This window comes from Suncus etruscus, chromosome 12 (assembly GCF_024139225.1).
Source record: "Suncus etruscus isolate mSunEtr1 chromosome 12, mSunEtr1.pri.cur, whole genome shotgun sequence".
Classification (NCBI taxonomy): Eukaryota; Metazoa; Chordata; class Mammalia; order Eulipotyphla; family Soricidae; genus Suncus; species Suncus etruscus.
The window spans coordinates 44,152,562-44,179,471 of NC_064859.1; the positions used below are offsets into that span (position 1 = coordinate 44,152,562).

General features: G+C 32.5%; 2 protein-coding genes across 2 annotated transcripts in view; one reads left to right on the top strand and one right to left on the bottom strand.

Moving 5' to 3' along the window:
• The window catches only part of LRRTM4 (leucine rich repeat transmembrane neuronal 4), an 822,236-nt gene that overhangs the window by 415,493 nt on the left and 379,833 nt on the right, over positions 1-26,910 (bottom strand). The window lies entirely within an intron of this gene.
• Positions 18,732-20,796, top strand: LOC126024421 (dnaJ homolog subfamily C member 2). Its single transcript, XM_049784840.1, has one exon. The coding sequence runs from the start codon at positions 18,859-18,861 to the stop codon at positions 20,722-20,724; it is 1,866 nt and encodes a 621-aa protein (XP_049640797.1). The 5' UTR covers positions 18,732-18,858; the 3' UTR covers positions 20,725-20,796.

Consider the following 26,910-nt stretch of genomic DNA (forward strand, 5'->3'; position numbering starts at 1 on the left):
CTTGCTGTGGCTAAAATCAATCAATGGTTCAATTTCCTATTTGCTTAATACTTAATAAATATTTAGTAGAGAGACTTTGCTGTGTTACTACTTTGACTCATTTGGTAAAGAAAGTTGATTATACCAGAGTGGGGATTATTTTCACATTTTCTGCTATTGCAAAAGAACATTACAATATGTAACTGAACACACAATTTATTGGAAAAGTAGCAAGTGATAATTAGTTTCTCAATAACAGATTAATTGAAGATCATTTGATAAAAATTTCAGTGACCAATTGTCACTATTTAGCTTTCTTCATATTTTTGCCTACTTCAACTGATATTACATCATCTTGCCTGAATTAATAGCTACTACTTTGAAGCTTTGTGATGAGGACTACAACCTAAAATGCATGGATGCCAAATTAAAATGATTGTGGGTTCTAAGGATTGTGTGAATAGAATTTACATAATATTCTCTAGAATTTTACGAATACAGGTGTTTCTTTTGTTTAATCATGCTTAATTTGATTTTCTCTTATAGAGATACATTTAACTATTACACTTGTTTTTTAATTTAAGGCCCAATGATTTATAATACTATTTACCATTAGTGTTTCATGAATAAATTGTTCCAAAATTTTCCCTCATAATATCATGATAAGTATCTTATATCTTCACGAGGATTTAATTACTTGTCCAGATATTCTGGTAAATATATATAATCATCAATTGCTTAATAATATAGACTTTGGTATTTGTCTGAATTGGACCTTATGTTTTCGAGAAAACATATTTTCTTTTTTTGACGCTCAGGGGTTACTCCTGGCTATGTGCTCAGAAATCGCCCCTGGCTTGGGGGGACCATATGGGACGCCAGGGGATCGAACCGCGGTCCTTCCTTGGCTAGCGCTTGCAAGGCAGGCACCTTACCTCCAGCGCCACCTACCCGGCCCCGAGAAAACATATTTTCAAGTAATACAACTCCTCAGAGCCACTGCTAATTTCGCCATAAAATAAAGATAGCATCTAGTAAGTAATAATCTTAATGAAAACTAGCTTTCTTGAAAGCATGTATAAAGTATTGAATGATAGGTTCAGATTACTAAAAATTAGAATTTCTTTATAATAGAACTGTGAATATAACATATTCAACACAAAATGTTACTGAAATATAGTGGAAGTTAAAATTATTTGTTTGAAAGTGGTATTGATATTTTCTGTGCAAACATGTGCAATAGATAATAATATTCAAATTCCAAAAATTCTATTTTAAAAGTAAACATTTTTATTAAACCACATTTAGAATATACATACTGTATTCTATCTACCAGTGAACAGACTTCAGTATAACTTTGAAAACAGATTATTTTATTACAGGCAAATATATTTGGAAGAAGGGTTAGATTTAAAAATGCTAAATGTACTTATTTTTGTTTTGTTTTATATTGGGCAACACTTAAGATTTAATTCTGACTCTGTATTCATAAATTACTCCTTGAGGTGCTCAGGGATGAAATGCCATGTTGAACCTGTATCAGCTGCATGCAAAGCAGCACCCTACTGGCTCTATTATCATTCTGACCCGTGATTGCTAAATGTATTTTAATTTATAATAAATATTTTGGGGTCAGAAGAATAGCACAGCAGAGATTAAATATGCCTTACACTCAACTGACCCAGGATTTTCCTACAACATCCAGTAGTGATTTCTGAGCAGAGAACCAGGAGTAACTCCTGAGTGTCATGGAGTTTATCCCCCATACCAAAAGTATTGTGGACTATTTTGGGACAACCATAACATTTCCTTTCTAATATAAATTACATGTAGTTAATAAGCCACATAAAACTTTTTCAGTAATAGACTAAAAATATCATAAATAATTTAAGGGGGTAGAAGAGATAGTACAGCTGTTATGTGTCTTGACTTGAACAAATCAATCGGATTCGATCTTTGCCAACATTTATGTCCTCCAAGCACTGTCAAGAGTTAATTCTAAGAACAGAGGCAAGAGTAAGGCCTTAGCACTGCTGGGTGTGGTGCAAAGTAAACAAAATAACCCCCCAAAAAGTGTTAAAAATAACAGGTCACCATGTACATGTACAGTAATTTTTCATTTTTGTTGAGTATTATAATTATTGTTAAGTTTTTAGGTCATTTTCTGATTCTGATTAAGTAGATGATGGTCTAACACCTAATATGATTAATAATTATTACAACATCTAATTTTCTAAATGATACAATACACAGATTTATATATTAAGAAGTAGGAGTAGTCTTATTAGTTTTCTAGTAAACAACTTATAACTGAAAGCATACTTGTTATTTTTTTAATATTAGCCACTAACTGTAGGAAATAAAGTTTTCTTTCTGGCCTAAGTACTTGAATTTTTACCAATAAAAAAGTATTTAGTAAACAAGAACAAACAAATTTTGTACCTCAAATTGATATCCTATCTTTAACTGCTTTTCCACATTTTATACACCATGTAATGACATTTTACTTGTTTGTATATTGCAAATTAATTAGCCAATGCAAAATATATGAGGCTATAATTGTTTCTAAGTTTGTTAGTATAAAAATCTCTTGAACATTTCCCTTTCTGCATGCCTATTTCTAGACTCACAAAATTTACCTGGATAATGAAAAGACAAAAAGGAACCAGTTCTTTTAAGCTATTGTCATCATAAGACAATGTAAGCTGTGTCTTGAATTGCTTATAAAGGAAGTGAGTTAAATTCAGGTTAAAAATTATCAAGAACATCTTTGTTATATTATATTGGTTAAATAAGTTCGAACTGCATTGAAGCAGACAATAAATATCATTAATAATAGACTATTCACAGATCATTTTGACATACCAGCACTGTTTTACTCATTTTTTCAGTATCACAGCCTTCCACAAAACTACCTGCTGACATGCATGTGCCCACTTTGTCGATAAGAATTTTTAGCTAAGTGGAGTACTTATGCATTTTAGAAATAATACAGCCAGAAATCAAGCCCAGGAGATTTGCTCCAAAATGTATGTTTTTCACCAGCATAGTCTGTTCCTGTTGTGTTAAATTTCTACTAATTTTTAAAACTTTTTTCATGCTTGCTAGTTTTGAAGAAGTTAAGACTTGAAACAACAACATAATAATAAGAAAAAAATTGGCTCAACCTTGTTAAAGTCTAGCACAGCTATAAACACCACATTTACATGTCAGAGCAAAGGCTTTTGTTTCTAGTAGCAAAGTTATCTAAATAACTGGAAGAAACAACTGACAAAGCACACCTAGGCATGCTGAATTAAATATAAAATACAAGCTTTCTAAGTTGTAGCTGAGCTCACAATAGGATCTTATAAATGACCAGAGGCCTAAGGAGAATAAACTAGAAATGAGAATGGTATGTTAAAAGGAAAATGGAAACCCCTAGTTTATTGGTACTGATCTTATTAAGCCATAGGCTTGTTTGCTGGCAGCCTTAGCTTGTTTATAATGGCTCTAAAGACAGAAAACAAGACCTTAAAAGGCAAATAACATCCAGGAGACTTTCTCAGTCTCTTTCTCTCAGAGAAATTTTGCTCTAAGAAATTGGGAATTTGGTTCATAATTTATTCTAGTTTCAGAAAACAAAACAACAACAACAAAATAATAAATCCACAAAACATTTCCTGGATAGATTTATTCTTCTGAATCTTTAAAAACATGTTAAATTATCAGATATTGGCTGAGAGATAGTATAAGGATAAACTTCCTGCCAAGCATGATGCTGACCATAGTTCAATCCCTGGAAGCATATATGATCTTCAGAACTATCTCTCCAGGACTAATAACTGAACGCAGGAAACAGGAATGATCCATAAGCACAGCCTATATGGACAGGCAGGCAGGCAGACAGACAGACAGACAGACAGACACACACACACACACTCACCCCCCACATTTTCAAATAAAAATCAGATACAAGATTATATCTGATTATACCTACATGATTACAAATTATCATGAACACTATTAATAGCATTAAAAAAACAGAACTATTGGTGCCGGAGAGATAGCACAGCGGTGTTTGCCTTGCAAGCAGCTGACCCAGGACCTAAAGTGGTTTGTTCAAATCCCGGCATCCCATATGGTCCCCCATGCCTGCCAGGAGCTATTTCTGAGCAGATAGCCAGGAGTAACCCCTGAGCACAGCCGGGTGTGACCCAGAACCCCCAAAACAAAAACAAAACAGAAAAAACAAAAACAAAAAACAAACAGAACTATCTAAAACACTGGCAGTATATATTAAAAATATAATGCTGATCACATAAAATAGATTTTTAAAAATTGAGAACATAAAGGGAAATAGTTTTATCAAAATATGAGAATATTATGAAAACTAATTAAAATATTTAGTTTTAAGACTTAAGTAATTAAATAAAAAGGAGAAAGAAAATAAGATAATAAGATAGATGAAATATGAAACTATGTAAATATATCTGCCAAGTTCATTTTTCCTGGGGCAAAATATCATATAATGCTGAAAATGCAATTCCAGTTAAAGAAGTACAAAAGGAAAGGAAGCAGATAAAGAACTATAACTAGAATATTGAATAATTTATTGAACTAGTCATAACTTACTGACAAATTGAAGGATTAGCCTTGTTTGAACCAGTAGACGAGAAAAAACTGAACTGAAGCACTGAACAAAATGAAAAGAAAAAAAATATTTTAAAACATTTATATTAGAAATAAGATATATTAGTGTAATATAAAAGTGAAAAGATTGAAAAATATATAAAAATAAATAAAGGGGTAGCAAATATATGGAAGATTAATAAAAAGTTATTTTGTAAATTTATTAAAATATAAAAAATCAGAAAGGAAAAAGTGTTAAGATAAGGAACAATAAGTATATAAGCATCAAAATGTAAAAAATTAATTTCGAAAAAAATAAATTCGGGCAATTATGATCTATACGATGGTAATAATTATGAATATTCAGATAAATAATTTTACTTAAAATAAAATTATTAATCTAACCTAGAATAATCAGAAATTTTAAAGCTAAATTTTACTTATAACTGGTCTAAAAAATGTACCACTATTAATCAAATTTGATTTGAAGGATGACCTAATAGTAGAAATAAAATTGCTAATTTTATTTTGGTAATATTGTGATTGTATATATGGTATTTATATAGAAATAAAAAAAGACAATAATGTCTGGAAAACAAATAAATAATGCATATGACATATGATAACTTTAGATAAATGAACTAAATAAGATAATAATTAAAATATTGTTCCATTTAAATATAGTTAAATATCTCTATTAAAACAAATTTTATTTATTTATTTTTATTTTTTAATAATATTTTTATTTAAGCACCTTCCTTACAGACATAATTGTAGTTGGGAATGAGTTATATAAAGAACACTTTCTTTACCAGTGCAACATTCCATTAGCCATGCCCGCCATTTTCCATCTTCCTCCCGCCAGCCTGTATTCGAACAGGCCTTGCACTTCTCTCACTTATTGAAGAAACAAATTTTAAAGTTATAGTTAAAGACATAGAAATAGAAACCAGAACATTAACAAAGGTAGAAGTAAATATAGAAGTATAAATGTATAATCTCTTGGCAAAATAAACATTAAAAAATACAGTCATAAAATTAAAATATTAATACCATGATTTAATATAATTCTAATTGAAACTTAGCTATTTAAAAAACTTACTTAGCTTCTAACATCAAATTCTAATCTAATAATTTTCCTAAGTATATTGCTTATAAGAAAAATATTTAATTTGTGTACATCATATTAATTTCACCACTTCTCTCACAAGTACTGGGACAGTAGATCCAATACAAAAATGTTCTCTTTGGAGTTTGCTTTCAATAAAAAACAAAATCACTTAAGGATGACAAAAATGTTCAATAAACCTTAAATAATTATCTAGCCAATATTGAAATTCTGCTTTTCTCCTATAATTTTCAAGTAAAGTTTGGAACTCAATTTTCACTTTTTTTTTTTTAAACTTATGGACAACAAGTGGTGGTGTTAAGGACTTTCACCTGGCTCTATACTCATGGCTAGATTCTGTGCTCAGCAGCATACCAGACAGTGTGAGGGATTAAATTAGGGTCAGGTACATGCAGGTAAAATAGCATAACTTAGAATTTTAAATATCTAGGCACTTTATTTCTCTGGTATATGCCTAATTTCTACTAATTAGGTTATAATAGGGGCAAAAGTAATGGTATTTTATGGTCTACAATTGTGGTTATCCTCTTGTAGGCAAAATCCCACAAATATAACTGCATGAAAAAATGCCTATCTGTACTCATGACAAATTTGTTTCTGGATGGGATTATCTAGTTATAACTATAAAAAAACTCCCAAAATTTTACTAGTTAATCTTAGATAATTTTGTGTTACCTCCTCTATGCTATTCTCCATAGACATTGCCTAAAAAAGGAGAATCTCAAGAAGACTGAAAACTAATATTATATATGTAGTATTTTATTTTATTCTCTCTCTATATTATACATTTATAATGTATTTATAATGTAACATATAATATATTTATATATATGATATGATTATATGATATATAATTGATATACTATATTAAATATATAATATAGGAAGTTACATATTTTATTTGATATATAGTATCTATATATGGATTTAACATACCTGTTTTTGTTTATACCTCAGTGGCCCCAGGGTTTTGCAAAAAAAAAAAAATTCAAGAATGAGAGTGAAGGTTAACAAGAGCCGTGACTACAGTTAAATTCCATATAACACTGAGCAGAAATTGAGATGAAGATTATTGTTGAGTATTCTAAAAGAAATATTTGATTACTGGCTAGAGAGATAATAGAGAGTAGAGCTATAGTACCAATACACAGTGAACCTAGGTTTGATCCCCAGCACTACATCTGGCCTCCTGAGTTCTACTAGGAATGATACCTGAGTATAGACTCAGGAGTATCCTTGAGCACTATCAGGGCGTATGGTTTTCTGAAGTAAAGACATATCTGAAAAAGATGTTGACTACTACTACTACTACTACTACTACTACTACTACTACTACTACTAATGTTTGGAAAGAAATTTATATATATATAAATTGATATATCATATGATATACATATGATATATATGACATATCTGTATGATATCTATAATTGTACTACATAAATTGTAAGGTAAGGAAAATACTAAAATGGATCATTTTAAATAATTAAAATATTTGAGGTACACATTTTCAAAGTCAATAAAGTAATTTCAAGATTTTTAATATTTCTTTCTCAAAACCAAATTGAAACACATTTTCATCAGCTTACTATCTTAGACAGAGTCCACTAAGAAATGCATTGACAGTGCCAGAAAATAACATATATTTTAAACTAAAGAAAATATTTATCTTGGTAGAAAAATAAAATCTGCACATTCAAAAACTGTCTTTGTCAGCTCTCATAGAACAAACATGGAATTCATTTCACTGAGACATGGTATTTGTGTCAATGGAGGAAAACTAGTTTTATTCTATCGGCACTTCTTGTTCTCTGACAATCTGAGAACATACAATTTAATTTGGCTTTTTTAACAGCACTCTACATGACTTTGGTGCAGATACTCAAGTATTCAGAATTATTTTGAAGCAGATTTGAAAAAAAAACACAGTATGTCTGTGTATCCACATGAGGGTTTGTGTGAGTGTAGGTGTACTGTTTTGAATATAATGACAAGAAAGATAAAAAAAAAAGACAAGAGAAAGTATATTAATGCCAAGTGCTTTGTTTATTCTAGGTAGAAGAATAAGCTTTCTTGAAATTGTTACAAAAATATAAAAAAAGTTAGGAACTCACCATTTTATTAAGTGCCACTGGACTGTATTATATTAAATTAATTTTCATGACATTGTAAGTAGCTAAATTTTCAGATTAAACAATATGTAATGATTGTATCTTTGATCCCTAATATTAATTCCAATATGAACATTTATGTAAATGTAACTGATCACATGTAGACAAGAACTTAAAACAGAAAGTTGTGTTTTCCCTACAGAGGATATATGTATAGTGTTCTGTTGCCAAAATTGAAGGCAAAAATTAATACATATAATTAGTAAATTATATGTATTGTACTTTATATTCTATATTTCAAAAATACATATATAAAAAATTTAAGAAAATTCAAGACTCAAAAATTTGCAAAGACAGACCATCATTATATAAAATATATAAGTCATATTTTATGAAAGTAAAGATAAAATTAGCAATTCAATGTGACATAAAATTTCTTTAAGGGTTAAGTTTCATTCAGGTTTATAAGTAGAAAGATGCATTAAAGATAGAGATACTCAGATACAAGATAAATAATTTTAAATGACATGTTTAGAACATTCCTATATCATTCCTACAATTATATTTGTAGAAGCTTACAAAATATCATACTGGACAGATATTTGAGAATTTTCTCTTTTAAAGCTTTCCAAACACTACCCATAAATCTACTGTCTCCAGGAAAGTTTGTTCACTTACTTAACTAAAGAAATAATAGAACATCATTTTAGTAAAAGTTATTCTCTAATAGTAAGGGACAATTAGCTCAAAAAGAAGCAGAATTCTGCAATTCCAGCCATCTCTTAGCCTTAAAGTGAGAAAGAATTCAATTTTGAAGAGAAAAATGAAAAAAATCGTTAGGTGGATAGTGCTTGGTTGTCTATAGTGATGCATCTCAGATTTGATCCCTGAATTTGATCCCTGACACTGCATAAATTCCTGAGCACAGCAACATGTGGACTAGGTCGGTGAGAGTAATACTTTATGACCAGGCCAAGCTCTAAGCAGTTGGGCTTGTACAATAAAGTTGATCACAACTAGGAATGATTGCTAAACTGTAAAAACCTTTCAGATGGTTACAAAAAATAAAATGAAAAATACACATGTGTGCAAAAAGCTGCTGGCATTAATTGGTAATTGTCCATCAGTCTTTCCATTTTCTCCTGGTTCTAATTTTAGATACATATATAGTGTGCCCCTTCAAGAGTTGAGAATGATGTGGTGATACATTAACTATTACTGTCATGACTAAATGTGTTCTGAATAGTAAAAAAAAATGGCAATCATTCCATTCAAGTATATAAAATATATATTTTTAATTTTATCCTAAAATTCTAATGTATTTTTCATGGGCGAAGGCAGTCATGCAAGCAAAAAATGAGTTGAGTAAAATAAGAGAAGAAAAATAATTTTCATCACACTCTTAATATACAAATGCAATTGTTTATATGGGTATTGACTGAAAAATAAAAAAGGAAAATATGTATACCAGATGAAAGAAAAGAGGAAATATGGGAAGTAAATGGAAAAAAAAAGAAAGTTAGCTCTTTTTTTTTTTTTTTTTTTTTTTTTTTTTTTTTTTTTTTTTTGGTTTTTGGGCCACACCCGGTGACGCTCAGGGGTTACTCCTGGCTATGCGCTCAGAAGTCGCTCCTGGCTTGGGGGACCATATGGGACGCCGGGGGATCGAACCGCGGTCCGTCCTAGGCTAGCGCAGGCAAGGCAGGCACCTTACCTCCAGCGCCACCGCCCGGCCCCAGAAAGTTAGCTCTTAATTCAGACTTTTATTATGTTTTGATACTTTTAATATTCTCACACTAGAGTAAATCAACTTTAATATTGAACTCCATTTAATTAAATAATGCCTTTTTATGCCTGATAGCCTCAAGTAAATAAAGAGGATACCTCCAGTGAAGCATTGTAAAAACCAAAGCCAAATTAGGAGATCTAAACAGTAGTGCTACAATACTTCTATATAAATTCATTTACTTTTCTTTATGGGGTGGGGGTAAACATGTCTTTGCCAAGAACAGTGATAGTAAGAATTATGTGTATATAGTGTATGACATAGTTAATGAATCTACTATTTACTTTTACATATTATATACATATAAAGACAAATAAAAATAAGATATAGGCTGTGACCTTATATCAGAAGAATGTTCTCATTATTTGCTAACTTTAAAATACATAATTTTGTCTTAATCTATGTTTTTTAAAGAGAAGATTATGGAAACAATGATCAGCTATAAATAAAATTAAGGATTTTTCACAACAGAGATTAACATTTTCTATAATACATACTGCGTAGTATCAAGTGGTTTTCATAGCATGGAAACCATTAATATAATAATAATAAAATTTTCACTCTTTGACCTCTTCCGTGACAATAATTCACAATAACATTTTAGGATGTTTATTTGGATCTCAGAAAAAATATAGACTTTATGTGACTCTGAATGGAGCAGCAAATGAGAAAGATCCAAAAATTGGTGAACCATGGAAAGTTTAGAACCAGGGGCTAATGCCAAGATTATTCAATACTAAGAATTAGTGATACCTATTGGACCAGTAAGTAGTGACTTGTGTGATTTACTCAGTTGTCTAGATATACTCTCAGGGTGTCTGGCATCAAGAAAAATGAAGCCACATGATCTAGAGCTCAGGGGCAGGACTTTAATCATAGGAGAAGAGGAGAAGTATGAATCAGAATCTGTTATCTGAAGAAACTGTGGTGAAAGACAAAGAGAACCAAAATTTCAGGACAAAACTGAAAATGGGGCAGAGAGGATGATATGGGATGTTGTCTGAGGCTTTTAAAGAAAAATAATGGTGCATTAGTAGCAATAGAATAAGATCCTTTAGGCAACACAAAAAAAAAACAAAACAAAAAACAAAGAGAATTAAATGACTCTATTGTGGCTTTAAACACAGGCTCTCCCACTGAGAGATTTTTAACACCCCATCTCCCACTTTAAGACAATAATGTTTACTAAATTTGTCAGAAAATGCACATGTTTGCAAGATAAAGACAGAGGTGAGATTCTATGAGCAAATTTGTGTTAGAAGAAAGAAAACGTGACCTGGTGTGTGGTGGGGCACTCTTTGCATTTCAGATGTCACCAAATGATCTAGGGATATGCAGTAACTCCATATTAGACTTTGATTAACTTGGTTATTCTGGAGCAACTTTGTGTTTCCAGTTCCCCGAAGAGAACGCTAGTATTTTTTTTTGCTAAGTTTTATCCTGCTTTAGCCATCAACACAGATTTATATAGCATGTTTCCAGACAATGGAACATGGCAGCAAAATATTCTGCTGACTATCCCGTTTTTCTGCTCTGATGTAGTTCATGACATTCATCTTCTTCAGGTCAATAACAAGATTGTGCTGACTTTTCACAAACATTTCTATTGTCTAGAATGTCTTGAAGTTGTGTCTTCAGGAAGCAGAAATAAACTAGTACAAATGTGTAGCTTTCCTATTTATTAGGGCCTGAAATGCAGCATATGTGACAGAAATGCCAGATGTTCCTTTTTCTTTGGCTTTAATTGTATGTAAAGCTAAATGATGACTTTAATCAAGGCAACAATATGATCACAAAAAATGACTGACAGTATAATTATAAAACAGTAAGATTTTATTTTGATTCTTAGAGTACACTAACATCAAATCTGTTGAAATTTTGCCATACTTTTTTTGCGTATATTATATTATTTTATATTAGAAAACTCCATGATGCCATCTATTAAATAGTTGTCATTGGTCTTGTGATAATGTCAAAAGAGTATACATTCTTTCGATAATTAGTATGGCATATTATGAAAATGAACATAATATTCTAGAAATGATTTTTATTTTAATTAAAGCCTAATAAAGTATGTGAATAATTGCCACTTTTATAGTAAATAAAGGTAGAAAATATTTCAAAGACTAGTATTTGCTTCAATTTTTCTACTCTTCCCTAATCCAAAAAGTTCCATTCAAGTTAAAGAACTTTAATCATTAAGGTTTAGGTCATTGACAATTACATGAAAATAAAATGGAAGTAAACTAAGATAGTCATTTATTATTAAATTAATAATACTAATTTAGCCATAACATAACTGTTAAGATAATTATTTCCCTTCATTTCTCCCCCCCCTTGTTCCACCACCTGCTAAGAACTTAATTCCTGGTAGTATTCATGGACCGCTAAGGATAGAACCCTGGTTCAGCTGTGCACATGGCAAGTTAGTGCTATGTAATTTCTCTCCTTCCAGTATTTATTTAATATTTGATAATTATCATTTTTGTGTCAATAAAGTAAAAAAATGTGCTTTTCATATCGTGTTGCGTATCTAAGAGGTATAGGAGAGACATAACATATGAACCTTTCAAATCTTTATATTAAGGCATTTAAAAGGTCATAGTTCTAGTTTATATGATATAAAAATCATTTTAAAATGTGAATAGATTTCTGAATCCAGTGATTTAAATAAGTTATATATATACAAATATATACCCAGGGATGTATGTTTATATATATGTGTAAATATCTATGTACACATGTACACCTAGGTGAGCATAGATATATGATATACAAATAATATACATTGTATAATAATATACATTATCATAAATAATATAATATTGGGGCCGGAGTGATGGCACAGCAGTAGGGCATTTGCTTTGCAAGCACCTTACCCAAGACGGATCACAGTTCAATCCCCTGCATCCCATATGGTCCCCCAAGCCAGGTGTGATTTCTGAGCACATAACTGGGAGTAGCCTCTGAGAATCACTGGGTGTGGCCCAAGGAAAAAAAATACATTATTAACATGTATTAAAATATATAGGTTGCATCATATGAAATATATTTTCTAGTTATAATATCAGAAGGTACATGTGGGGTAAATGAAAAAATCTAATCTTCTATAATAAGGAATAAACTATACTCTATAAATATAAATATAGGTGACTTTTATCACAAAATTGTCAAACTTGGCTCAATACATCATTTGCAAAACCTAATGTATTTATGTTTTAAAGCTAAATTTTTATAATTGTTGTTTATTTTAATTAAAGTCTAATGAATGAAATGATATAAACTTATATAAGAACAAAATTTAGACAACTAAAATATTTGGGGAAGATAATGATTCATCTTAACAGTGGCAACTTAATGAGGTAACAAATATAAAAATTGCATATTGGGATGATGTTGCATACAATGAAAAGGAAGTATGAAATTTGGAGGGCGGCAGAGATGAGATGATCATTTTTCTAGGTTTCTGTGCCATTTATTTTATCTTCTCCCTCCCTCCAGGGTGCTATATTTCTCCCCGTGCAATGAAAGGAAAAAGTCCTGCATCCAGTATCCCAGAGGTAAGTGAAATGATGATTCCATTAGAAGAGAGGCTATTTAAGTAAGAAAGATGGATTCTCTTCATGGGGAATCAATTCTATAAACTCATTTGATATGGATTTCTCTCATCCTACAAGTAAAATGTGGGCTGTAGATAGAAATGTGAAATGACACCAGGGTCTTGCCAGGTCTTTCCTGGAAAGGTGTGGAGCTATTAATAGAGTCTTCTGATCGGGTTGATTTAGTGCTAGCACTTAAAGTGGAAGAACAAAGTAGATAAAGTTTATCAAAATGATAAAAAGTAAATCAGACATTTAATCCCCTCAAGGCTATTTGCACCACTGTTTTTTTTTTTCCAGAAAAGGATTGCATTCCTTTTGGGGTTACATTTTTTGTCCACCATTTTTATTCTTTTATTTCTCAGGAGACACTTGAGAATTATAACAAGTACATTTTATAAAATCATATTTCATCTGTTTAAACAGTTCAAAATTGAGCTAAAATAAATGTGCTATTTTTGTGGAAGGTAAAACACAAAAGACAATGCGTACAATAATTGCAATTTTAGAGCCAATAAGAAAATTTGAATTTTTTCATATATTTAGTTTGCTACATGGAGGTATACAAGTCAACGATTAAAGAGACCTAAATATGAATTTTTTTCTTTGTTACAAGCACATGTTATGAGTAAATGTTCAAAGATAGAATGTAAATGTTCAAGACTAAATAATAAAAATGTTAAGGCACTATTACCTTCAATGTACAGAGAATCAAGCAATTCCTTGAATATAGTTATAACCATAACAGTAGTTCAAACCTGGCACTGCATGTGATACAGTGAGCTCTGCCAGGTGTAGTTCCCAAGCATGTCTTGTGCCTGGTATGCAGCTGACCTGAATTTTATTCTTGTACCAGGTATGGTTCCTTGAACCATTCCAGAATGATCCCTGAGCACAGAGCTAGGAATAAGCACTATATACAGTAAGATATAACCCCCAAACAAGACAATTAAAAGAGAAATGTCAATATGCATTATAGTGAGAAAGGAGATTTTTGAAAATATTTTTATATTTTTTAAATTCTACTGAAATGGAAGTTTTAAAAAAATGTTTGCTCCTAATATTCTTCTTAGTTCATACAAGTATATGTTTTCCATAAAATAAACTATATCCAGGATCCCCAATATTCTTTTTTATTTCATTTTCTTTTCATTCATTTTTGCAGGGACTAGGCTCCAGAGACATGGCCTGAGAGCATTGATTTAATCTAAGGGATAAGGCAAGTAATGAAAAGAACAGTCCAATCTCCTCCACAGTCCAAAGGACCGAGTGATCTCTTGATTCTCCTGGGGATTCTCATAAAATGAGTAAACAAGTCTTCAGCTGAATGCTGATCCCAAGCACTTGTATGGACACAGGTTAAGGAAGAACAATATTTCTACATCCTCTGCACAAACAGAACCTTGTGATACAGTCACTGGTGCCTTAATACCTAGACAGTTCTGGTAATAAGTTTAGGATGGGGATCATTGTAATTTAGAATGTTTCCTAGCTCTCTCTGGATGACTGAAATCATATTGCACATTGCTTTATTTACATAAATGCAAAACATTTATATGTGTATGTACATATTATGTTATATTTGGCTGGTTCTCTCAATTTTTTTTACATGGGATAAATGTGGACAAGCCCCAAACTATTATTTGTTTAACTCAGATTTGCAGTTCATTGACACACTTCATTAAAGTGCTGCAGTTATTTCTCTGGTGAGGCTTAAGCTTTGCCAAACATGATCTCAGATAAAAAGAATAATGAAGTGAGCAGAGAGAGCATAATTCTGGCTGCCAACGCTTCCAGAGAATCCCAGTCTAAGCATAGTTGGCAGCACTATGGAATCTTGAATTAATTGACTATTTAGCAACCTGTATGGTGTGCCCCTGATATATATCTATAAAAAAAATGACTCCATAAAACTATCCTTTTCTACTTTTAAGTGAAATCTTGTTTTTACTACTTTGAGATAAAGCAATTGCTAAAACAAAAACAAACAAACAAAAAAAACAACTATTAAAACTCAGGGTATTCTTCAAGATTTGAAGCTTTCAAAAATTAAAGTTGTCATCCTGGGGCCGGCACAGTGACGCTAGAGGTAAGGCGTCTGCCTTGCAAGCACTAGCCTAGGAAGGACGGCAGTTCGATCCTCCCATGTCCCATATGGTCCCTCCAAGATAGGAGCAATTTCTGAGCACATAGCTGGGAGTAACCTGTGAGCATCAATGGGTGTGGCACAGAAAGAAAACAAAACAAACAAAAAAACTAAACAAAAAAATAAAGTTGTCATCCTATGCATAGTCAATAAATATACCTCTAATATAGTCTAGTTTCTACATTACCATTGAACATTCTTATTAATTAGGATGTACCTTATTTTTTAAACTTTCTATATGTTCTTTGAACTCACCAATCACTTTGACTTTAGAAAGGACAGTTACCATAATTTCAATGATGTATTTCAGCCTTGCTCATCAATGACTTTCAATGTCACTTACTATATATGTGAAATAATGCACAACTTTTAGGTTAATAAAATTACTTTCTACTTTAAAATGAAATAAAAAAGTGACAAGTACATTAGCTCTCAAAGATTCAATAAACATACTATCTCATCTAACAAAAGTGACAAGTGCAGGTTTTTAAACCATAGCTGTTCAACCTTCTTCACATTTTGAACACAAATCTAGAAATCATTTTATTTTCTTTGTTTCATACCTGTACACTATTCATAATAAATTATTCTGGCATTCTCATTTCCCTAGACATCTACATTATTACTATAAGTCTATCATGATAGGTGCAATTCAAAGAACAGACAGTAAGTAAGGAAAGGTAAGAGTTCATTAAAAGTTATATATCTTCTATATTTTGGAGTGTGTGTATGTGTATGAATAGGAAAGAGAGAGGTGCCTAAAACTATCCAAAAAAAAAAAAACCCTAATTTTAAGTTTAGTTTTGAGTAATTCATTTTCTAGGCCAAATATATTCCTAAATGTCATTTGAGTTTGTCAGTATTAGACTCAATCAATCTATGTTTACTGTCTGAAGACTAAAGAACACAAAAAGTAGGAGTGACTTGGCTCCAAGGACATGAGTTATTTGTCACAGCTTGCTTTTAATATGTATCAGCGCTTTGTAATAAATTTATTACTGGGGAAGGTAGAAGGAAAGGCTCTGAATTTTACAAATAATACAAGTATAATTGAGTTTATTTACTTTGCATAAATTTAATTTTGTTAACAATTTTGCTTTACTAAATTGCTTATATATTAAAAAGTCAACATCATTTTTAAGAGTGCCCCCAAAATATCATTTATTAAACTATTATGAATTTAAAAGATTTTTCCTTTTTTTGGGGTGAGGGACACTGCCAGCTCTGTTCAAGCCTTACTTTGAATCATGCTCAGGAATAGTTACTGGTGGATTCTCCTGGGTTCCATGGGTTGTCATGTATTGAAATTTGGTTAACCCAGTGCAATGCAAGTACCACTTCCTACAGAATAATATCTCTCTTGCCACCTATTTTGTATTTTTAAGGAAGTTATAGACAAAAAGATTTAGTTTTCTTCTGATTAGTATTTGTGAACTGTGAAAAATGTTGAAGAAATGATGGGGCTGGCGAGGTGGCACTAGAGGTAAGGTGTCTGCCTTGCAAGCGCTAGCCAAGGAAGGACTGTGGTTCGATCCCCCGGCATCCCATATGGTTCCCCCCAAGCAAGGGCCAATTTCTGAGTGCCTAGCCAGGTATCCCCTGAGCATCAAACGGGTGTGGCCCGAAAAACCAAAAAAAAAAAAAAAAAGAAATGTTAACAGAAAAATTATGAGTTACTACACGAATGTCACGCATTTTTATCATAATATTTATGACCACTTCTTTCATTATTAAAGGTTTTTTATAATCACACAAAGAATAATGATTACTCTGGATAAGTATTTAATAATGTGGTGAGTAAATGATTGATTAGCGATTAGCATGTAGTCATCATAACAAACTATGATGTAGGTACTTGTGTGCTTTTCATTTTTCTGATGAAGCATTGAGATTCAGAGAGCTTAAATTAATTGAGCTTAAAATAAAAAAATCAAGGCCACTTCCCTTGTGATTTAAAAGCTGAAATGACACATGAATTACTTTAAAATTCTAACTCTCACAAACATCAGTATTTTTTTTTATCACTGACTGCTTAAGTATTATAATCTGCTATGCTAAATATATAAACTACGTATAAATACTTGATGGAGTTAGTCTTTTCTTTTGCTTGATAATCTAAATTTCTTAGTTTATAATCCTAAATGGATTAAAATTATGCTTGTAACATGCTGTTTGCTGTCATAATATAGTTTATTTAAAATATTTCTGTATTTCAAAGGAACATAGCAAATAAAAGATTCTTTATTAGTTAATTTTGTGAAAGATGAGTAAAATATGGGCTCTGTAGAGTTCAGAAGAGTCTATAAATGAGGAGGACACAAATAATTCAGAATAATGTTTTCAGAGATAAGCTCTAGAAAACTACTGCCCATATCATGCAGTGGTTTAACTGTTATTTTAATGATGCATCTTAATAATGCTGGGTTAAATCCATAACTTTATTCTATTTTGAATGAACTTTCCAATATGGTGTGATAGTGATCAAATTTCATTATTTTAGACTTGTTTTTAATTTGCTATTTTTTTGTCCAGACCATGCTGTGCTCAGGGCTGACTCCTAATTCTGTGCTCAGAGTTAACATCTGGAGGGTTCAAGGAACCATAAAGGGAGCTGGAAATTATATTGGAGTCAGCTGTGTTGCAAGGAAACACCTTATTTACTGTACTACTCTATGTTCCTCCAACTTCATTTCTGTAAGAGACTGACCACTTTAGGATCCTTTTTAGAAAATGATTTATCCTTATTCATAAAGGCTTTCCATGTAATCTCTCAATTCTATTCCATTTTTCCAAATGTCCTTTGTTTGAATATTACAGTTTTATTTTTATCACTATAGCATTATGGCATATTTTAAGTCAAGATTATTTTCCTTCATTTGTTTCTTCATTTAATTCAAATTCATTGGTAAGGAAACAAAACAAAAGCAATGCTAATCTAATGGTAGCACATTATGTCAAAAGCTTCTGAATCACAAATATATAATGATTTAAACAAAAGGACAGCCTACTAAATTGGAGAAAGTATTTATATGCCACACTTATTCCAAAATGCAAATATCAGAAATATAGAAATTTCACAAAAGTCAGCAAAAACAAAAAATAATGTCGTCCAAAATTGGGAGGAAATGCTGTATAGACACTTCTCCAAAAAAGACATACAGATGATCAAACACACTTGGAAAAAATACTTAACAACACTGATTATCAGGGAAATAAAAATAGAAATGTCAATGAATTTTTTTCTCACACCAGTGAGAGTGAGATATCAAAGATGATAAACAGCATATGCAAACTGGTTCAGCAGCTGAAGAGAGTATTTGGAGATTTTTCAAACATTAAATAAAAATTACCATTTGAGGGCTCGGGGACGTCGGCCAGCCCAGGCGCGAGCGAGCCCCGCGCGGCCCGATCGGACTCGAGCCGGGAGCGCCGAGCGCCCTGCGCGGGGTTCGGGACGCCAGCGGCTGCCCCGCGGGGCCGGCCCGCCCGCCGCCGTCATGCTGTTCCTGCCCAGCGCCGCGGACGGCCAGGCCACCGCCGTCGCCCGCGCGCTGACCTCCGCCTCAACACTCTGTCAAGTTGAACCTGTGGGAAGATGGTTTGAAGCTTTTGTAAAGAGGAGAAACAGAAATGCTTCCACCTCTTTTCAGGAACTGGAGGATAAGAAAGAGTTGTCAGAGGAATCAGAAGATGAAGAATTGCAGTTAGAAGAATTTCCCATGCTGAAAACACTTGATCCCAAAGACTGGAAGAATCAGGATCATTATGCAGTACTTGGACTTGGCCACGTACGATACAAAGCTACACAGAGACAAATCAAAGCTGCCCATAAAGCAATGGTTTTAAAACATCATCCAGACAAAAGGAAAGCAGCTGGTGAACCAATTAAAGAAGGTGATAATGACTATTTTACTTGCATAACAAAAGCTTATGAAATGTTATCAGATCCAGTGAAAAGACGCGCATTCAATAGTGTAGACCCTACCTTTGATAACTCCGTTCCATCTAAAAGTGAAGCGAAGGACAATTTCTTTGAAGTGTTTTCCTCGGTGTTTGAAAGAAATTCCAGATGGTCAAATAAAAAAAATGTGCCTAAACTTGGTGATATGAATTCATCATTTGAAGATGTAGATGCATTTTATTCTTTCTGGTATAATTTTGATTCTTGGAGAGAATTTTCTTACTTAGATGAAGAAGAAAAAGAAAAAGCAGAATGTCGTGATGAGCGGAGATGGATTGAAAAACAGAACAGAGCAACAAGGGCACAAAGAAAGAAAGAAGAAATGAACAGAATAAGAACATTAGTTGATAATGCATATAGCTGTGATCCAAGGATAAAGAAATTTAAAGAAGAAGAAAAAGCCAAGAAGGAGGCAGAAAAGAAAGCAAAAGCAGATGCAAAACGGAAGGAGCAGGAAGCTAAAGAAAAACAAAGACAAGCTGAATTAGAAGCGGCTCGATTAGCTAAGGAAAAAGAAGAAGAGGAAGTTAGACAACAAGCCTTACTGGCAAAAAAAGAAAAAGATATTCAGAAAAAAGCCATTAAAAAGGAAAGACAAAAACTTCGGAACTCATGTAAGACTTGGAATCACTTTTCTGACAATGAAGCAGAACGGGTTAAAATGATGGAAGAAGTGGAAAAACTATGTGATCGACTAGAATTAGCAAGTTTACAGTGCTTGAATGAAACACTCACATCCTGTACAAAAGAAGTAGGAAAGGCTGCTTTGGAAAAACAGATAGAAGAAATCAATGAGGAAATTAGAAAAGAAAAAGAGGAAGCTGAGGCTCGTATGCGTCAAGCATCTAAAAATGCAGAGAAATCAACTGGCGGTGGTGGAATTGGCAATAAAAACTGGTCAGAGGATGATCTGCAATTACTAATTAAAGCTGTGAATCTCTTCCCTGCTGGAACAAATTCAAGATGGGAAGTAATCGCTAATTACATGAACATACATTCTTCTTCTGGAGTCAAAAGAACTGCCAAAGATGTTATTAGCAAAGCAAAGAGTCTTCAAAAACTTGACCCTCATCAAAAAGATGACATAAACAAAAAGGCGTTTGATAAATTTAAGAAAGAACATGGAGTGGTGCCTCAAGCAGACAATGCAGCACCTTCAGAAAGATTTGAAGGCCCTTGCACAGATTTCACCCCTTGGACAACAGAAGAACAGAAACTTTTGGAACAAGCTTTGAAAACATACCCAGTAAATACACCTGAAAGATGGGAAAAAATAGCAGAAGCAGTGCCTGGCCGAACAAAGAAGGACTGCATGAAACGATACAAGGAACTTGTTGAGATGGTAAAAGCAAAGAAGGCTGCTCAAGAGCAAGTACTGAATGCAAGTAGAGCCAAGAAATGACTATGACAATCTTTGTGTGTACATTTTTATAATAAAACTGAAAATAAAAAAAAAAAAAAAAAAAAAAAAAAATTACCATTTGATGTTGGACTTTACTTCATAGTTTTATGTCCTAAAGGTACACACACACACACACAAAATTAACAAAATGACAAATGCACACTCAAATATATTCCAATAACCCAAACCTGACAAATAGTACATGGTCAACAATAGATAGAAATGTTGTGGCTGATATAACTGTTACATATGTGATATATATATGTATATATATATATATGTCAAAAGATGAAAGGCAAAAATGCTCAATGAACTTACACTTAAATGCTATGTTATAAAGAAGAAAATCAACAAACAACAAATCACTTAGCAAATCTTCTGACAATGACTTAATAACTCATTGTGAAAAGCAATACGTTTCATTTATAATTGTATTTTAGAAATATAATTTCATTACCATTTACCTGTAATCAAGCAATTTAAAATATATTATTTTTTGCCTGCCAAAGTTGGAATCTGGGTATAATGGTAAAATATCTAGGTATAATTAAAGAAATTGTACAGTGATGGTGGCATTGATCCTAGGATAAATGTGTAATGAGCAACTATGTAATATATGGTATCTAAATAAAATAATTTATTTAAAAAAAAGAATCCTGAGAAGAATCAATGTGCAATAGAAACTAACCTCCAACGACATAACTATCTGTGTTAAAGTGATTGGAGGATAAAAGAAGCACTAGATAGGAAAGACGCTATAGACTATGTGGAAAAATGATACTTTGGCTGCGGATGTTAGGTCGTAACTTCTACCCCTAAACATACACATTTACACTCTTATAAACCAATTTACCTCAATGAATTATACATGTGTGTAAATAATCACACATATAAGGAGTCTGGGGCCATGATTGTAAAATAAAATATTTTATAAAATAAACAATAAATCAATTCTGTGAGTTTCCACAGATGTAAATGCAGGCTATATTTTATACCTAAATAAATAAAATTATTGGAATATACTGAAAATATATAAAAGCTTTCTTCCTTTACTATTCAACTGACATTTGTGACTGGAACTGGCTAGTATATTTTTAGAACTTATAAGGTATCATCCTTCAACTACTCAGAAACATTTTTATAAAAATGAGGACAAATGGAAGGAAAAAGAGAAAAATGAGCAGTTGGAAGTAGTGAAGAAAGTATCAGACGTGTAGAAGACTGATAAAATGCAGCCGAATAGAGACATTATGCCACTACTACTTGACATTTATTTGCCAGGAGCAAATCTCGCCACTTCACAGAGAATCTACTTCAAGTTATTGAACATAGCCAATGGCCATAATAAGCATATTGAGTATAAATTATGACTCCGTTGGATTTTATTTGTTTGGAAATGGAGCTAAGCAAGTGTTGGCAGCTTTGCAAATATCTAAGACAGACAGGCTAGCTCAGCAGTAACTGAGATGAATATCAAGAACACTTAGCCTGACATGACACATCTTATGAATCTTTTCCTTCATTATTTTTTTTTAGTTTACTAGAATTTTTTCTTTTCTCTCTTTTCTGATCCTTGATAAAAAAAAAGAAAAAAATATCTCTGTTTCCAATGTCTAAATTGCTAAAAACAATTCCAAATCATGGTTTATGCTTTTCAAAGCAATGAAAAACAAAGATTTGTCCAATCATATTAAGGAAAATTAACAAGCATCTAATGGGTCAGTTCCATATCAAGATGAATTAACTTTTACTAAAAGATAATTGAGGAAGATGCAATTCTGTCTTCATCAAGTTGTAAACTGATGACCCAAGACACTTTTTTGTTTTTAATGCTATAGACTTCAGTTCTACCATGTAGTTAAAACAAACTAATTTCTACTTAGATGTCAGGTGACAAACTGTTTCTCTGCATGGATGTAAATGCAACATGTTCCTGAGCATAAAAGGAATACAAAAAAAAAAAAAAGTAGCACAATGATAATGCTCCCTCATCATATACCCACTATGCTCTTAGAAGTCACCTTGAACTTGAGACATAAATTGCCACAGTCAGTTTGATTGAAAGTATATATGTATACTGTGCTTTACATTTGTTTTTCATAAGAATAATGGATGATTATAAATAGCTATGTTTTAAAACATAGGTTGGATTAAAAGCTATGTTCTGGAGCTGAAGTGGTGTGGCACAAGCTATAAGGCATCTGCCTTTTTTCTGCTAGCCTAGGACAGACCGGAGTTCGAGGCCCTGTGTCCCATATATTCCCCCAAGACAGGGTTAATTTCTGAGTGCATAACTAGGAGTAATCCTTGAGCATTGGCGGATGTGGCCGAAAAACAAACAAACAAACAATAACCCAAAAAACTACGTCCTATATGACTATAAATCCGTTGATATTTTCTATCCAGGTAGTAAATATTGAATGTAGAAAATAATATAATCAGTTGGAGAAAAAGCCAATATTTTAAATATAAAATATCCCTAAATTTTTATTTATCTTTAATATATAATTATATATATATATATATATATATATATATATATATATATATATATATATAATTTACATGTAACATTTCTGTCTTCATCTCTATGTCTGTGCATATGCCCAATCTGCTTTTTAATAGGGAACATGACTCTATTAACCCCTGTGTCGTGGGCCTAAATTTCAGTGCATTTCTCAGGCTTGATATTACTCAGGGTCCACCAGGGTCATGTTTACTGGTGGAGAAATGTCATGCAGTGCTAGAGATAAACTCAAGATATTATACATCCTAGGCATGGAGTGCACCACTTTAAGCTATATATTTGTTCCCATTTATAGAATCTTTTGAGGGAAAATCTGTGTGTATATTATAAACTACAAGATAAAATTAACATAATTTTCTTAAACTAATGTGCTATAATTCAGAATTGAATAAATTAAATGCATATGAAATGTATAACTCACTAGTGATTTCTTTCTAACAAAGATATACAAGGGTATATTACCAAGGTGACTTTGATTACTTTTAGATTGATGAACTTGTTCAGTATTTAGGTTACTCCTAACCACTGAATCAGCTATAAGCAAAGCAAATGCCCTACCTACTGTCCTATGGCTCCAGCCTCATATACACATAGCTTTTTATTAGTAATATTTTTGCATTGTCTGTATGCTAAGAACAAAACTTCAAAGTTCAGGAGACACCAATACTTTTTAAATATGTTAAGGAATGTTTTTACTTGTGGATTTTGTTTCATTAATAAACACCAATATATTATAATTTGTGTTTCAATTTTTAAAAATATGGGAGCAACACATATCTGTACTCAGGACTTACTACTGGTTTTATGCTCAGGATTCACTTCTAGAGTTGTTTAGGGGACCATATTGGCTGTCTGATGATTAAACTTAGATAGATGCATGCAGAACAAGTAACATAACTCGCTGTATTTGAATTTTTGAGAAACTAAATAAATCAAACCTCTTATAATTTATAAAAATATTGATAAATAATATTTATATATTAAATATATATAATATAGTATATAAATATATAATATAAAATAGTATTTTCTTTTACAACTTTTGTTCTTAAATTAGTGTAATAACTGTATGTCTAAAATAATTTCATTCTTAAATTGTGTAATAACTGTATGTCTAAAATAATTTTAGTCCCATATGTTTCTATTTGATATATAATTTACTTTCTTGTTTTGTTTTGTTTTGTGTTTGTGGGCCACACCTGGTAATGCTCAGCGGTTACTCCTGACTATGTGCTCTGAAATCGCTTCTGGCTTGGAAGACCATATGGGATGATTGGGAATTGAAATGTGGACCATCCTAGGTCAGCACATGTAAGGCAAACACCCTACCATTTGTGCTACCGATCTGGCCCATAATTTTCTTTCTTTTTTTTCTGTTTCTTTGGTTTTTTGTTTTTTGTTTTTTGAGAAATGTTTATTTTTATTTTTTCCACAGTGGATTACATCTTTTTCACAGTAATATTTTAGGTACAGAATTACATTGAATCAGGGGTATTCTCAAAATCAAAGTTGTCCTCCCTCCACCCCTGTTCCCAGCATGCATCCCACATCCCCCTTCTTTGCCTCCCGGGCTGCTAGTATAAGTGATCCCCTCTGTGTCTAGCTTATTGTAGATTGAGTATTGATTCTGTTGTCATTGGCTTTGCATTTGGTGTTTAGGTCTGATCATTTTTTATTTCTACTTGATGTTCATATGACTGTTTGATCTTGGTACCCTACCCCCATTATTTCTACTCCAATTTGTGAGGTAGAACAAATGGTTCAAGTTACATGGTTCTGTTAGAATAAAATAATATATAAAAGGGGGGCACTCAGAAGTTACTCCTGGCTTTGTACTGAGAAATCATTCCCCAAGGACTCTGGGGACCATATGGGATGTTGGGGATTGAATCCAGGTCAGCTGTGTGCGAGACTAAGGCCCTACTCACTGTACTATTATGCAGGCCCCAAAATACAACATGGAGTAACAAAAGCCTCTTCAAGAAGTGGTGCTTGGAAGAATGGTGAACTACATGAAGAAGAAGAAGAAGAAGAAGAAGAAGAAGAAGAAGAAGAAGAAGAAGAAGAAGAAGAAGAAGAAGAAGAAGAAGAAGAAGAAGAAGAAGAAGAAGAAGAAGAAGAAGAAGAAGAAGAAGAAGAAGAAGAAGAAGAAGAAGAAGAAGAAGAAAAGAGGAAGAAGAAGAGGAAGAAAAGAGGAAGAAGAGGAAGAAGAGGAAGAAGAAGGAGAAGAGGAAGAAGAAGAAGAGAAAGAAAAGAGGAAGAAGAAGAGGAAGAAGAAGAGGAAGAAGAGGAAGAAGAAGAGGAAGAAGAAGAGGAAGAAGAGGAGGAAGAAAAGAGGAAGAAGAGGAAGAAGTAGAAGAAGGAGAAGAAGAAGGAGAAGAAGAAGAAGGAGGAGGAGAAGGAGGAGAAGGAGGAGAAGAACTCATCACACACCAGGTAAAGAGGTAAATTGAAATGGATTAAAGACCTAGATTTCAACTTATAACTATAAGGTACACAGTAAAAAATAGAGGTATAACATAACACTCCATGACTTTGAAGCTAAAGGCATCTTTAAAAATGAAATATCATTGGCCAAACAAGTGAAAGCAACAATAAACAAATTTGACTACATTAAACTGGAAGCTTCTGCACTGCAAAGGGAATAGTGACTAAGATAAAAACGACTACTCATAAATGGGAGAAACTATTCACTCAATATTCATCAGATAAGGTGTTAAGAGCTGAGATATACAAGAATTGAAAGAACTTCACAAAGAAAAAGAACAACTAGTCCCATCCAAGAATGGGGAGAAGAAATGAACAGACATTTATCAAAGAAATGCAGATGGCCATCAAAAGGCACATGAAAAAATGTTCCACATCACTATTCATCAGGGGGTAAATCAAAACAACAATGAGATATCATCTCACATTACAGAGTAGTATGAATCACAAGAAAAGAAGGGGAAAAATAAAAAATGAAAATAAATGAAGAAAAAGAAAAAATGTAAAAAAGAGGCCAGAGTGGTGGCACAATGGTAAGCATTTGCCTTGCATGTGGATGAACTAGGACGGACCGCAGTTCAATCCCCAGCATCCCATATAGACACTAAGCCAGGAGCAATTTCTGAGCACATAGCCAGGCGTAACCCATGAGCGTCACTGGGTGTGGCCCCCAAAAAAACAAAACAAAAAAGAAAAGGAAAGAGAAAAGGAAAAACAGTGCTGGCATGGATGTGAGAAAAAGAGACTCTCATTCTCTTCTGGTGGGAATGCAGACTGGCTCAGATTTTTTGAAAAGCAATATGAAAATTCTTCAAAATCCTTGAAATTGAATTTCCATATGATCCAGCATTACATTCCTAAGGATATGACCCAGAAACACAAAAACATAATACCTGCTGCACTCCTATGTTCATTGTAGCACTAGTTACAATAGTCAGTGTCTGGAAACAACCAGGTACTAGATAACAGATGAATGGCAGAAGAAACTGTAATATATCTACACTATGGAATACAATGAAGCCATTATGAGAAATACAATTTCCTTATACATGAATGGACATGAAAATTATTATGGTGAGTGAAATGAGCCAATGAAAAGGGGTAGGCATAAATTAATTTTACTCATTTGTAGAATATAAGAAAAACAAGAGATAGTATGGTCACAAAATTTA

Coding starts and splice junctions, on each gene's coding strand:
- LOC126024421 (XM_049784840.1), top strand. CDS start 18,859: ATGCTGTTCCTGCCCAGCGCCGCGGACGGCCAGGCCACCGCCGTCGCC.